The following is a 13,413-nucleotide window of genomic DNA, read 5'->3' on the forward strand; positions in this document are numbered from 1 at the left end:
TGATGTTTTAACATCCAGCAGAACTTAACCAAGAAAGCCCAGTGAAAACTGTGGTGCGGAGCTACTATAGTAATATTTGTTTTAGGAAGAGGGTCCTCTCTTCCCTCCCCAGGAGTGAGTATCCCATTAGTTGTTTCTACTGTAGACATTTTCATACCCTGAGAAAAAAGGACGATGACCTCTATTGGAAATACTCTCTCCCTTAGGTGTTCTCGGGGCACACTGCCTTCATTCTTGGGCTGTTTGGTTATCTTCTCTTATCTCTATCTCTGTCTCTAGCCCCAGGAGATCTGATGGTCTTTCCTGGCATCAATGGGTGCTCATACATGGGGTTCACAGACATGCATGCAGGTAAAGCACCCAAACACACAAAATAAGAATAATTTTTTTTAAAAAAAAATTAAAGAACAACACTTGGTTTTGAAGGGTCATCTCTGATATCTTTAAATATTGTAAGGTCATTGTTGAATGGCAGGAAGCACACATGGCTTCTTACGAGGACCAGGCCAACAGGAATATTTGCTTTTACTGATGTCTAGCTGAGACCTTCCCTGGCTAGATTTGGATGACTAGGTTAGAAGCCTATGCCCATAGTCATTTTTTAATGTGTCTGCATGCAAAACTTAGAAGTTCCTTTCCTCTTATGAAGAGATCAGATTGTAGGGCAATATAATACATTGCTATTTTCCCATAGAGGCCACCTTTTACCCTGCAGTGGCCAGGCCAGGCCAGTGTGTATATTTTAATCCCAGCCATCCCTCCTTTCTCTAGATAGTTCTCTAGAAAGATGGAGCTCAGCGCTGAGTTTTGTCTATGAAAACTAAGTGCACTCCTCCTTTGGCTATTAAGAACAAACACCTACCACACACCATGAAGAAGGGAGAATTCATTTATCTGAGACTAAACTACACCTGTGGTGAGCACTGTGTTTTGAATGTGAAATGTCCCCGATAGGCTCATGTGTTGGAACACTAGGTCCTCAGATGATGCCACTGTTGGTGAAGCTTACAAAATGTTTAGGAGGTAAGGCCTCTTTGGATGACGTGGGTCACTAGGGGTGGGTTTTGAGGTTTGATAGCCGCACTTCCCTTTCTGTCCATTCTCTGCTTCCTGTCTGCAGAGGCGATGTCACCAGCTGCTTCTGGCTTTTGTCACCCCACCATGGTGGACTGTCTCCCCTTGAACTATAAGGATAAACCTTTTCTCAGAGACAAGTCATTCTTGTCCACCATTTTGTCACAGCCATGGCAAAGGCAGCTAATATACCGAGGAGACACCTATAGGTGCGAGACCACAGCCCCAGGATATGTGGAGCTGCAACTCTGAGACCTTGTCTCTTCTCTGCAAGTGAGAGCCATTCCTTCCACTCAAAGTGGGACAGTTTTCCCTCCCTAGTGTAAAATGCAGCTTCTGTCTGATGCCAAGTTTTGCATGTGGGATTTTCAGCCCACATGGTAGGTATATCAGCTCTAGCCAAGAAGGCTGGACTGGGTTAGCCCAACACATTGTATTAGCTACAGCCAGGGAAGCCAGACTGGGTCAGACCAACACTATATATCAGCTATACCCAAGGAGGATGGATTGGGTCAACCCAACACAGTACACCAGCTACAGCCAGCAAAGTCAGGCTGGGTCAGCCCAACACAGTACACCAGCTCCAGCTGTGGATGGGTAGAGTGGCTTTCAACCAAGGCCTGCTGGGGAGGGGATATCTCAGCAAAATATAGAGCTGCCCAGCCCCTGCCACAGAAGGGGCAGCTTCACCCTTTTCCTCAACCTCCACTAAGTGCTTCAGTAGAAGCAGTTTCTCATAAACCGCTAAATTCTATTTCAGTTACATGCATGCCAACCCTGCAGGAAAGGAGAACACTGAAAACCATCTTGTTGACATGGAATTTATATAACAGGAAACCCGTGCAACCTCACGCTTTAGAAAGTGACAGGAAATGAGCGGCAGCACACAATGACTCAGGTGCAGCCCGCCTTCCCGTCCCAGGTACCTTCTTTGCTTTCCAGGGTGTTATTCTCCTTTGGAGCAGTCTAAGCAGTCACAGATCCACTCAATTCCCACAACGAAGATTTCAGCTAAGCAACATGCTAGGTTCAGACAAAAACGACCTACATTTCAGAACTTTCCAAAGACTGTATTTTGTATAACGTACACTATGCAAAGGCAGAAAAATGTATTTGAAAAATGAATATGATCATTTCATCCCAAAGGATGTTTACACGTGTTCTGAAGTTTTTGGCATAGCTTACCAGGAAATCTTAGCATACACAAGGACAGTTCTTGCTTGACTGAAGTTAACTGAAAACTTTTAGACTCTGATGGATTAATAAACATTGCTTTTATGAATAGAATCTTCATAATTGAAGTTTTAGAAGATAGGTGGATTTTTTCCCCCAGCATCTCCCCTCCTAACATATTCTATAGTTTTTATTGTATTTCTTTTTTGTTATCTGATTCCCCTGCTAGAAGACAATTTCACTAAGGAAGGGACTTCTGGTTGGCTGCATTCAGAGATCACAGTGCCTGGCATGGAGAAGGCAGCCTATGAATTGTCTGAATGACCAACTGGTTAAAGTTACGCACGATATAATTTCCTCATGACCTACAGATTCCAGGAGAGTGTGATTCGAGCAATGCCTTGAGGGTTAGTTATAGTAGCGGGTGCTGTGTCTGGATTAGTACTCTAGGACTGAGTGTCTGGTCAATGTCCAGGCTGAACAAAAATGACTAAAGCAGCCACTGTGCATGTGATCGCCATCTCTCAATGAAGACATTTTCAGGACTCTGCCTCGAAGCTCATTTTGACAGACAGCAACTCTTTGTGGCAGGATGCCTGCTTTTTAAATCTTAGAAATATTTATTCTTATTTGTTTTTATGTGTGTGTGTTTGTACATGGATAGGTGCACAAGCGTGGGGATGCTCTAAGAGGTCAGAAGGTGTTAGACTCACAGGAGCTGGACTTACAAGTAGTTATGAACCACCCAATGTGGATGCTATGAACCAAACTGGGGTCCTTCATAAGAGTGGCAAGGGGGAGCTGGACTGTGGTGGCGCACGTCTTTAATCTCAGCACTCAGGAGGCAGAGGCAGGTGGATCTATGTGAGTTCGAGGCCAGCCTGGTCTACAAAGCGAGTTCCAGGAAAGGCACAAAGCTACACATAGAAACCCTGTCTCAGAAAACAAAACAAAACAAAACAAAAAAAAAAAAAAAAAAGAGGCAAGGGTTCCTAACCATTAAGCCATGTCAACATGACTCTCTACTTCAGATCCTCATGGATCTAGTGGCTATTACTCTTTGTGCTAAGTGTGTGTCTTTATCAGGCATCTTAAGTCTTTTTTAAAAATGTGATATCTGCTTATGAGTACACAAAAAGGAAGACACCTCGTATTGACTAGATACCTCCCCTTCTTGAGTAATGTAGAGTTCAGGGAGGAGCCGAGTTGTTTATAGAAAAAACAAAAATCAAACATTCTTTTCTCTGCTGGAAGAGTTACAAAGAGAGGAAGAGGCTCCTAGACACAGAGTTTGGACAAAGTGGAGGGGAGAAGGGAAATGCGATCTCAATCTGAACAAGGCAACTGAGAAACTACACAATCGAGATTTTCCACAGTGTAGAACTACATCCACGGCACAAGCATTTTGTCTTAAAAAGTATATCTGAAAAGAGCTTTAGGGAACTGTAACGGCTAATTTTGACTGTCACCTTGGCTGGATTAAGACTGCCTGGAGGGGGCTGGAGAGATGGCTCAGAGGTTAAGAGCACTGACTGTCGGTGTGTCTTCCAGAGGTCCTGAGTTCAATTCCCAGCAACCACATGGTGGCTCACAACCATCTGTAATGAGACCTGGTGCCCTCTTCTGGCCCTCAGTCATACATGCTGTATACATAATAAATAAATAAATAAATCTTAAAAAAAAAAAAAAAGACATGCCTGGAGATGCCTGGGGAGGTGTTTGTGAGAACATTTGCAGAGAGGCTTGACTGAGGAGGGAAGACTCTCTCTAACAGTGGTGGCACCATTGTCTGTGATGGGGTCCTATGCTGAATAAAAAGAGAACAAGGAGAAAGCTGCCTGAGCACCTGCACACGCTCCTCGGTGGCTTCCTGATCTGCTGAGATGTGAGCGGAAAGCCGCATGCTCCTGAGGCCACAGCTTCAAGTTTCCTGCCGTCATGCCCTCCCCGACACAGTGAGTCCAAACAAGCCCTCCCTCAGGTTCTGTCTGTCACAGCAGTGAGAAAAGTAACTAGCGTAGGAACAGTTGGTGCCAATAAACAAACAAACAAATAAATAAATAAAAGGTATTTTCTTCAGTGCCTTTCCTCTTGTGGCCCTGATATCTTATTTTTTTTTTTTTTTTTAAGATCGAACTATACATTCTTACTTTGGAAAGTAACTTAAAGAGATGGACAGGTGTGCACCTCAGTTTACAGCAGGAGGCTGTTCTCTGCACCAAAACAGGTCAACAGTGACCATTCTCCAAAACTGGGAGGTGCTGTTTACTGCCTCTGCCTGAGGTATTGAACATGCCGCCACTAAACTGGCTTAAAGAGAAGTTCTGCATTCCTTAGTCCCAAGGTAAGAATCACTTTTCTTTCTCTTCCAGTAATTCCTCATCTTCAAAAGCCTGCACCTAGACAGACTTTATAATCACTGAAATGTGTAGATGACCTTTGACACCTTTCAGTGTTTCCTTGGAGGCGGAGTCCAGGCCGAGCCTTCTACGCTGTCCTTTCATTTATGTTACTAGAAGGATCAAGAGAGGACAATTCATGGCTCTGGAGAGGAAGTGATCTCTACAGCAGCCATCACATACATTTGGGTCTTTTAGTACAAATATAGTCCTTCGCATTTTGTTAACTTTTACTGGTGCAACTGCCATACTTTGCATAAAAAAACTTGTAGTCTTCAGATGCAGAATTGTTTTTCCACACATTTCAAGAGCAAAGGCTAATGTTTAGTTTATTCAATAATAAAGCAAGGTGCCCTGGATGCAGTTTGGATCCAGTCATCTGAACTGTATCACTTTACCTCATCATGTGGGGGGGGGGGGAAGTTCTGGTGCTTAAAGCCACAGTCAACCCAAATGGTGAAACTTTACCTGTGATCCCAGCAGGCACAATTTTTCCCCCAGAGTCACTGAGGCCCCAGGGGCTACTGGTTCTTTCTCTTCAGGTAGTCAGTCAGACATGAAAAGGGATCATAGAGGCTGAGGCCTTACTGGTGATGAGGCCAGAGGCCAGTGTCTGGGGCATGGTAGGAAGTGTTCTACCCCTGAGCTACATCTCCAACCCAAAGCAGTGCAGGAAAACAAAACCCTCTTCCCATGGGACTGAATGACCTATGGTCTCAGGAGGCCTGGCTTGGAAAGCAGTGGTCGGGTAAAGCCAGGGGTAGGGCATTCTTTAACTTCCATGTTTAATTTTGAGTTTTGGACTGTAATCGCTTGTCTCTGATGAGTGTGGGACACACCATGCTGGGGTACAGGAGAAAGGAGGCTTGAGGGGTAGCAGTCTGGAAAGGTTGGACACAACACAGGCTCCCTAAAAAAAAAGCACTCAGGTGGTGGTGAGGGGCTACTTCAAAGGCATCGCCCACTCCTTCAAATGTTGACAAGGGGCCGTGGCAGCAAGTGTGGAAAGTGGAGGGTGGGGGCAGCAGAGAGAAATTCGAAATCTCCTCTACAGACTCGGTACCATTTTCAAACCCTTGGGCTTCTCACGTAGAAATGGAGAATACACTGGGAAACCTCTCCGGGGTGAAAGATCGGATTTAGGGCTCTTTATCAGGAAGTTCCCTGGGTGAGAAGTCTGTGTGCTTCCACACCCAGAGAGCTGTGAGTGTTAGGAGTGCTCAACCCGGGGTGACACCTGGAAAAACTGCACATGTGTCTACAGAGGCCAGCACTGTTGCATGGCGGCTAAAGGAACCAGAGGCAGACATCTTTGCACCTCTGCTCCTGCTTGGAAGAGTATGGGATGCCCCATCCCGGTCTAGGATGGACAAGGCCATCGCGCTCTTCTTTGCCCTAACTACATGGCTTTCTGGCACAACGGACCCGCAGACAGACAGACAGACAGATGTCAGACGACCTCTGTACCTGCAGAAGGATCTTGTTGCCATCGTGGTCCTCAGTCTGCCAGCGCCCCTCGCTGATGGGGCTGCAGGGGTTGGGAAGGAGGGGAACCAGCTGCCCGATGTCCTTCACTCGGAACTCCAGCACGGAGGAGTCGGTGGGCACTGGGCTCTGGTCGCAGGGCAGTCTTTTCAGGGAGAACTGGATGTCTATATCCGGGTTGGAGAAGATGGGGAAGATGCAGAAGTCCGCTTTCCGCTGGCTGGGGCTCCGGCGCAGGATCAGCTCATAGAAGCGGAGGCTGTCGGCATAGCTGTCATGGCGACAGTAGATGGTGAAGCGCACGATTTCTTTGCCATAGTGCACGGGCCGGATGGCCCACAGCGGGGTCCCAGGAGCCAGAGTGAAGAAGTCCTGGCTACAGGGCAGGTAGGGTAGGAAGCGGCCATGCACGCGCTCTGTGTGGTGGTGGCGCCAGGGCGGCCGCTGCAGCACCTGGTGCACCTGCAGGATCTGCTCCTCTCCATACTCCTCCTGCAGGAACAGCACCACAGCCACTGCCGGCTGCGCACCCTTGGGGGACTTCCGCCTTCGCCTGCCTGTGCGCCGCTCAGACACTCGGAACAGTGGGAGGTCAGGGTGAACCCACGCCAAAACCTTGTCGATGGCCTCCTGCAGTGGCTGAGATGCCCCTGGGTCTGCGATGATGTGGATGCTCACCAGGAAAGGGTCCTGTGCCTCCTCCACAGAAAGCTCACCTGAGGCACACAGGAATGAATGAATGGATGGGTGGATGGATGGATGGGCGGACAGATGGATGGGTGGGTAGATGGATGACTAGGTGGGCCAATGGTTGAGCGGATATCTGGATGGGTGGGTGGATGGATAAAAGGGTACATGAGGGGATGGATGTGTGGATGTGAGGGGACAGATAGCTGAGTGAATGATGTGATTATTATTCCATTAAGAGAAACAGTAATGATATATATTGCCTTCACAGGAAGAGAAGCCAAATTCTAACTGAATGGAATCCATGATCTTAGATTTTGTGATCCCAAGTTCTAGAGAGGAAAAGGGGGCTATTGCTTTATGTTGAACCACATTAGAAAAACCTTGGTTCTGTCCAGCAGGTTTCATAGTTTCTTCTAGCTAGGAGAAGCCAAGTCTCTTGACTCAGAAAGTCCTAGTGGGCTCATGAGCCCCTTCACACACGTGCCTGTTGTTGTAGGGCTTTAATAATGTTAGATCAAATCTCGTCTGGACTCTTCATCTCAACTGTTACCCATCTTGGGAACAGTTGAGTTTATTGTTACCCTTTTCTTATTCACTCTCACATTATCTGAGCAGCTAATATCTGGCAGGGCGTCAGTAGGGAGCAAGGAGGACACTAGGAGTCTGTTTAGGAAGACTCTGAACGAACAGTGCTCTCTTATGTGGTCTACAACCTGTGTCGCCTCAGGTGGTGGCTTTTGAAATCACCATACCCATGGGTGAGAGTTTCATGACTAAGGTGGGAAATGCAGATCTAAAAATGTAAATTCAATGTGATATGTGTCTCTAATGAACAAAAGAGAATAGCATCTTGGGATGGGGGTCAACAAGAAGTTAGGACTACCTATAGAAAATGTCACCACTGGGATCTCCCTGAAGTTCTTTTTAAAGTTTCTTTATAGTTGGGTGGGAGGACAGACAGCAGGCTGGAGCAGGTTCTCGCTTTCTGCCATATGGGTCTCAAGGACTCAAACTCAGCTCATCAGCCTGGGCAGCCATCACCTTCACCCACTTAGCCAACCCTTGCTACCCTTCCCAAACTTCTAACAAAGAACAGATGGCACGGACCTTCAATAAGACCATACAACTAGACACACACATGTTTCTTTGGTTGGATGTCAGGTGAAAGAGCCAGCTATATGCAACCGAACTGCCTCATTTCTTTAGATACCAGACCCCTGCTTGGAGAACCAAGCCTCACTCCCAGCAAGGCTTCAACAGAATATGCTACAGCTTGTAAGTAGGCACTTGTGGGTTTCCTAAAATGTCCCAATGCCCTACCCACAAGTGCTTCCTAAAACACCCACAATCTTTTGTTTTGCTTATTTCTTTGGTCTGTTTTGTTTATCCCTGTAATGGACTTTGAAGGGCACTGTCCCATGTGCTTGGCACTGAGTAGGGCAGGGAGCCCCCAGTGTGGAATGGGGCGTTCAGTCTAGTCTGCAGCTGAGGCGTCTAGCACAAGGCTCACTCACTGGGAAGAACCTGGGACTGTGCTATCAGAGATACAGGAAGGAGCATCCAGAGCTGAGCACAACACCTTAGGGGTGTGGTTAGGAGCCAGGTAAAGTGGTGAGGCAGGTATGCTCAGGCAAAGCTACTTTTCTCTACCCAGAATTTTACAAATCTTGAGTGGGTCAGTCACCCTTCCTGTGCTCCCAGGCAGATACCTCTGTGGTGGTTTGAATGAGAATGGCCCCATAGGCTGATAAATTCGAATGTTTGGTTCCCAGTTAGTGGAACTATTTGGAAAGGATTAGGAGGTGTGGCCTTGGGAAGAGGTGTGTCACTGGGGGTGGGTTTGAGGTTTCAAAAGCTTAAGCCCATTCCCAGTTTGTTCATATTCTCTCCCCCACTCCCTGTCCCTCTTCCCATCCCCCTTCCTTGTGCTTCTGATCAGATGCAGGCTCTCAGCTACTGCTCCAGTGCCATGCCTGCCTGCTGGCTTCCTACCTATGATGATCATGATGATGATGAACCATGCAAAATTAAATGCTTTCTTTTTTAAGTTGCCTTGGTTATGGTGTTTTGTCTTGGCAATAGGAAAGTAAGAAAGATGGCCTCCAACTGCAAAGCTGAGTGTTTAACCTGGCAATACTTTGCCTTGGGGGTTTTGCTGGCCATAGTGGTGTGTGCCCACTTAAAAACCTTACCTGAGAAAGATGCTTGGCCTTCAAAATGTTCTGTGTGCCTAAACCTAAACGTGAAGGACCCTAGGTGAATGTGCTATGTGTGCCTTTATCTAAATGTGATTGGTCTTAGGTGAATCCAGACATCTTTCGACCAAGCGTGAGAGGGATGGAGTGTGGTAGGCAGGTTGATCTGGAATCCAGACCTGTCCTCACAATGTCACCAGGTGTGAGGCACACAGTGAGCAGTGGCCCATGATGTCCAAGCAGGGCAGTGGACTTTTAGCAGCCACAATCCAAACCAGCCACAGGACGGCAAGATGTTGTCTAGGAGAAAATACTCCACTGAGCCTGGGAGGGGAATGGGGCAGGAAGGACCACCCTAGCTAAGCCCAGGCTAGATCAGACAGAGACAGATGGCAAGCGAGAGCTGGTTCAGTCAGGGTTAGATTGTTGACCCAAGACACATGGGAAATAACAAATGAATGAGGAGACAGGAGTTGATTGTTAAGTAGCAGTACTGAAGATGCAGGTGGAATTGGGGGGAGCAAAAAGGGAGGTGTATTGTCATAGGTTACTTTGGTGGCACAAGGGGTGGCCTTGGAGGCCATAGCCACAGGGCAGTACATTCAAAGCAAGAGGGTGGAGCGTGCTGATGTTTCTGTGATGTGATGTTTAACCAAGAGGCCAACAGAAGAGAAGGGCGGGCTCAAGGGGAAGACCAAGCGGTCCACCGCCGGGCCACCTGGCCAGGCACCATAGTTACTTCCAGGAGGCTGACTCTTGGTTATGGGGCTTTGATGCTGCTGAAGTGGTGGCCAAATCTAAGGGCGGACCTGCTACTTGTAGACAACATCTTGCACTTGTGTGTGTTTCCATTCAGATTGGAATTATGAAAACCCATCACACTGGCTCAGAGAACAGTCAGGGGGTTATTCTGGCCAGCTCGGGGCTCCCCCTTTCTGCCTAACTGGCCTCTTCCATTTCATTTCACACTGATACCATCACCAGCAGCAGTGCCGCTGACGGGGTAGTGAAGGTGTGACCAATGCCTTTCCCCCAGCTCCTCGAAAGACTCCACAGCTACCAAATGTACACTGCTCTCTCCCAGGCCGCCTCGAACTCCTAAGTCCAAAGACGCCTGACTCTGCTAAACACCAGCCAATTCTCAATACAAATGGAAAAGGACAGAAAGGTTTAGAACAAGACAATGATGAAGAAGTTGGGTCAAGGAATTACAGTTTCTGTCACGGAAAGAGGAGTAGATGGAGCAGAAGGAAAGTTGGGAAAAGAAGCTTGGGAAAGAAAGTTGGGACAAGTGAGGTGGCCCTTTTAAGATCCAGAACCCCCTCACAGGGTGAACACATAGCCAGAGGCCCGGAGTGAACCAACAGGAGTTCTTTTGTAAAGACCTGGGCACGGTGAGCTCATTTAGTCCCGGTACGGTCCTTGAAGTGGCTGAGATCATTACCTCCATTTTAGAGAGCAGAAAACCAAGGCACAGAAGCTAGTTACCCACCAAGAGCGGAAGAGGCAGAACCCTCTCTCCAGCACACGGGCCTGTGAGCCGCTGCACCCCATCCCGGCTGCACCTGCTTCCCAGCGGGAGGCTCAGTGGCCATTCTCATCCCCACCCCCTTCTGGCTATGCCGCCCCACCTTTCCCGCTCCCTCTCAGAGGCTCCTTCCCAGCCACCAGCTCTGTGTCTCAGATATTCATTTGCATTTCTTTCCTCTGGCCCTGGGTCTCCTCCTGAGGACAAGCATTCACAGAAGCCACCTCTCTCTTGGCTCCTGCTAAAGTCTTTCCATCTCAGCCACCGCCCCTGCCCGGAGGGCAGCACAGGCCAGAGCCACAGGTGGTGGTACCCAGGACATAAAAACAGAACAGAGATTTCAAGAAAGCGCACAGGTGGGCAGGAGAGGCTTGGGCATGAAGAAGCCCAGGGGAGCAGGAGCTAAATTTCCCAAAGACTCTAGAGTTGTCCGAGCCCTCGGCCTTATATGCCACCTCCTGCAGCCACATAAAGGTTTCCCAGAGAGCAGGCACAAAGGCTGAAGCCTGCCTGGATGGCTGTGTGTTTACAGCTCTGCCGAGGGCAGGCTGCCCAGCCTGGGAGAGTGAGCGGGGCTCCACCCCTGACTGCTGGCAAGCAGGATGTAGCCAGGATCCAGCAGGTGGAAGACAAGGCCCGAGCCTGAATCGCCCTTGAGCTGCATGAACCAGGAGGCAGGAGAGGGTGAAGTCCTGCTCCAGGCCAGCTCTGAAGAACAGGCAGTGTCATGTGTATGCTCGCTGGTGCCCACTGCCCGTGACCCTGAAACAGCTCTAAGCTGTCATCAGGCACTAGGATACACGTGCGCCTCTACAGCACTGATCAGGAAACCAAGTGTTTGAGGGGAAGGAGAGAAAAGGTGAATAATTAATTGTCACGAAAAGCCTCTAGACCTCCCCGGAGAAGCACTCGACACACTGCGCCAGGACGTGCGCTGCCTTTATCATATCTATTACCTGTCTTTTCCAAGGACCCACAGAGCACCTGCTCCATCAGGGCAAAACACAGCAAAAGCAACACCACAAGACCTTCCAGGCTGCCTGCCAGGCTGGGAGGTGCCACGGAGACAGGACTGCCTTCCAATTAGCCCAAATCTCCAGAGAGGAGGAGGAGGGCTCCTCCTGTGGTCCCACGATCAGAGTGGAGCAGCTCCGGCATTAAGGAGAGCAGAGTTGGAACCGGGCCTTCTCTGAGAAAGGACGCAGCGCAGCCAGCTCAGGTTTTCTGCACGCCCCCCCCTTCCCCCTAACAATCTTTGATCCTGTAAACCCCCAGGATTTTTTTTTTTGGCTACCAAAACTCAAGAGAAAAAAAAAAAGACAACAGCAAACATTTATTAAGTGCTTATTATTTGTCTACTACTGTCCCCAAACCTTATTTGTGCAATCTCATTGAATCTTTGAAACAAAATGCTAGAGACGCATCTTTCCTACTCGGTGGCTAAAATGCTGAGTTGCTCAAGGCCCTTTGGCTAGAGGAAAGCAAGGGCTATCTGAACTCCAAGTCTCCCCAGGCACCCTGCTGTCACCTCATCAACCTTCCATCTTTGTCCCAAGCCTTAATGTCCCTGGCTGGGGCTCTAGACCTGCTCTCCAGCTTCTTTACCTAATTTGAGTGTATGATCCTGTTATGAACCAGCTGACCACGTCACACACAGCTTTTGTGCTATGGAGGAGAAGGGAGGGCACCAAGGCCTTTCTGCTTGTTGCGAGACTTTGGGATGCTAGATGGCCACTTGGCTGTCTTGATGCCCCCTACAGAGAGACCCTCACCACCTCTCTCTCCAAACCAGGGCCACACACTAGCCTTGCCTGCACTAGCTCCCACCATCTGGTTCTTCCTGCATTAGACCACCTTTCAGGACAGACTGGAAGTCTCCATAGTACCTACTTCTTAGTAACGGCCATGTCTAGCTGAGTGTTAAGAGTTAGCCTTCCAAAGTGACCCTCTGAACTAGTCTTAGCATCTGACAAACTCAGATCTGCTTTCCTGGATTTTTGAGCAACAGTTGATCTCGCTGTTACTGCATTCTCAGTTTGTCACTGACAAGTGGTAACCCATTTATTGAATCAAGGAATGCTTATCAGGCTTCTACTATGTACTAGGTAATATATAACAGAGAGTAAGATAGGCTTTGCCTTCAGAGAGCTTATGCTCTTGTGTGTGGCGAGAGAGACTCAATAGATAACGACATAAGCAGTCACAGCTACTTTACTTAGCAAACAGGAGTTCTATGCTCACATAGGAAGAGGTATCCAAGGCAGCAGTCAGAACCAGGAGCTCTCAACTGAACAAACCACTCAGTACCCTTCCAGTGCCAGAATGTCCACCAATAAATACCCCAGTGCTCTGAGCACTCAGGAGGCTCAGGACCCTGAGTGAGGGCATCTCCAGCTCTGTGGGCTGTTTTAGGAAAGGCACACGAGGGTGGGTGAATCTGTTTGCCTCTCTAAAGCTTCACCGGCAACGGAGCACTCCAGATATGGATGTGACTGTCATGTCAACTAGACACATGCAACCTGGTCATGGAAAACACAGGAAAGGTCACATGCAATAGAGTCGCCCAGGGCACAGGCTGACACTGAACCAATCACAGGCCAGTGGGCAGGAGGAAAAGTTCCTAGTGACAGAAAACACAAAATCCATAGAGGGCCACACTCTCCCTTTAAGCAGCATCAGAAAGGGGTACAAACTCCTTCCTGGGAGAGCCATTCCTCTGGAATGTAATGAACAACCTGCTTTCTTTGCTTTTAGCATGTTTTAAAAAGACAATTATTTGCATCTCTTAACTAATGAGAAACTCATGAGCAATTCCCTTAAGCAACCATGAGTTAAGATAAAATCTTAGACTTCCTCAATTTTTGGCAAT

At 48.2% G+C, this 13,413-nt stretch overlaps 1 protein-coding gene across 1 annotated transcript in view; it reads right to left on the bottom strand.

The window, feature by feature from the left end:
- Fam124a (family with sequence similarity 124 member A) overlaps window positions 1-13,413 on the bottom strand; it is a 54,018-nt gene that overhangs the window by 18,975 nt on the left and 21,630 nt on the right. Inside the window, exon 3 of the mRNA XM_028884177.2 lies at window positions 6,114-6,847. Coding sequence (XP_028740010.1) covers window positions 6,114-6,847 — 734 coding nt within the window. The remainder of the gene's footprint in view (window positions 1-6,113; window positions 6,848-13,413) is intronic.

This window comes from Peromyscus leucopus, chromosome 9 (assembly GCF_004664715.2).
Source record: "Peromyscus leucopus breed LL Stock chromosome 9, UCI_PerLeu_2.1, whole genome shotgun sequence".
In the NCBI taxonomy this organism is placed as follows: Eukaryota; Metazoa; Chordata; class Mammalia; order Rodentia; family Cricetidae; genus Peromyscus; species Peromyscus leucopus.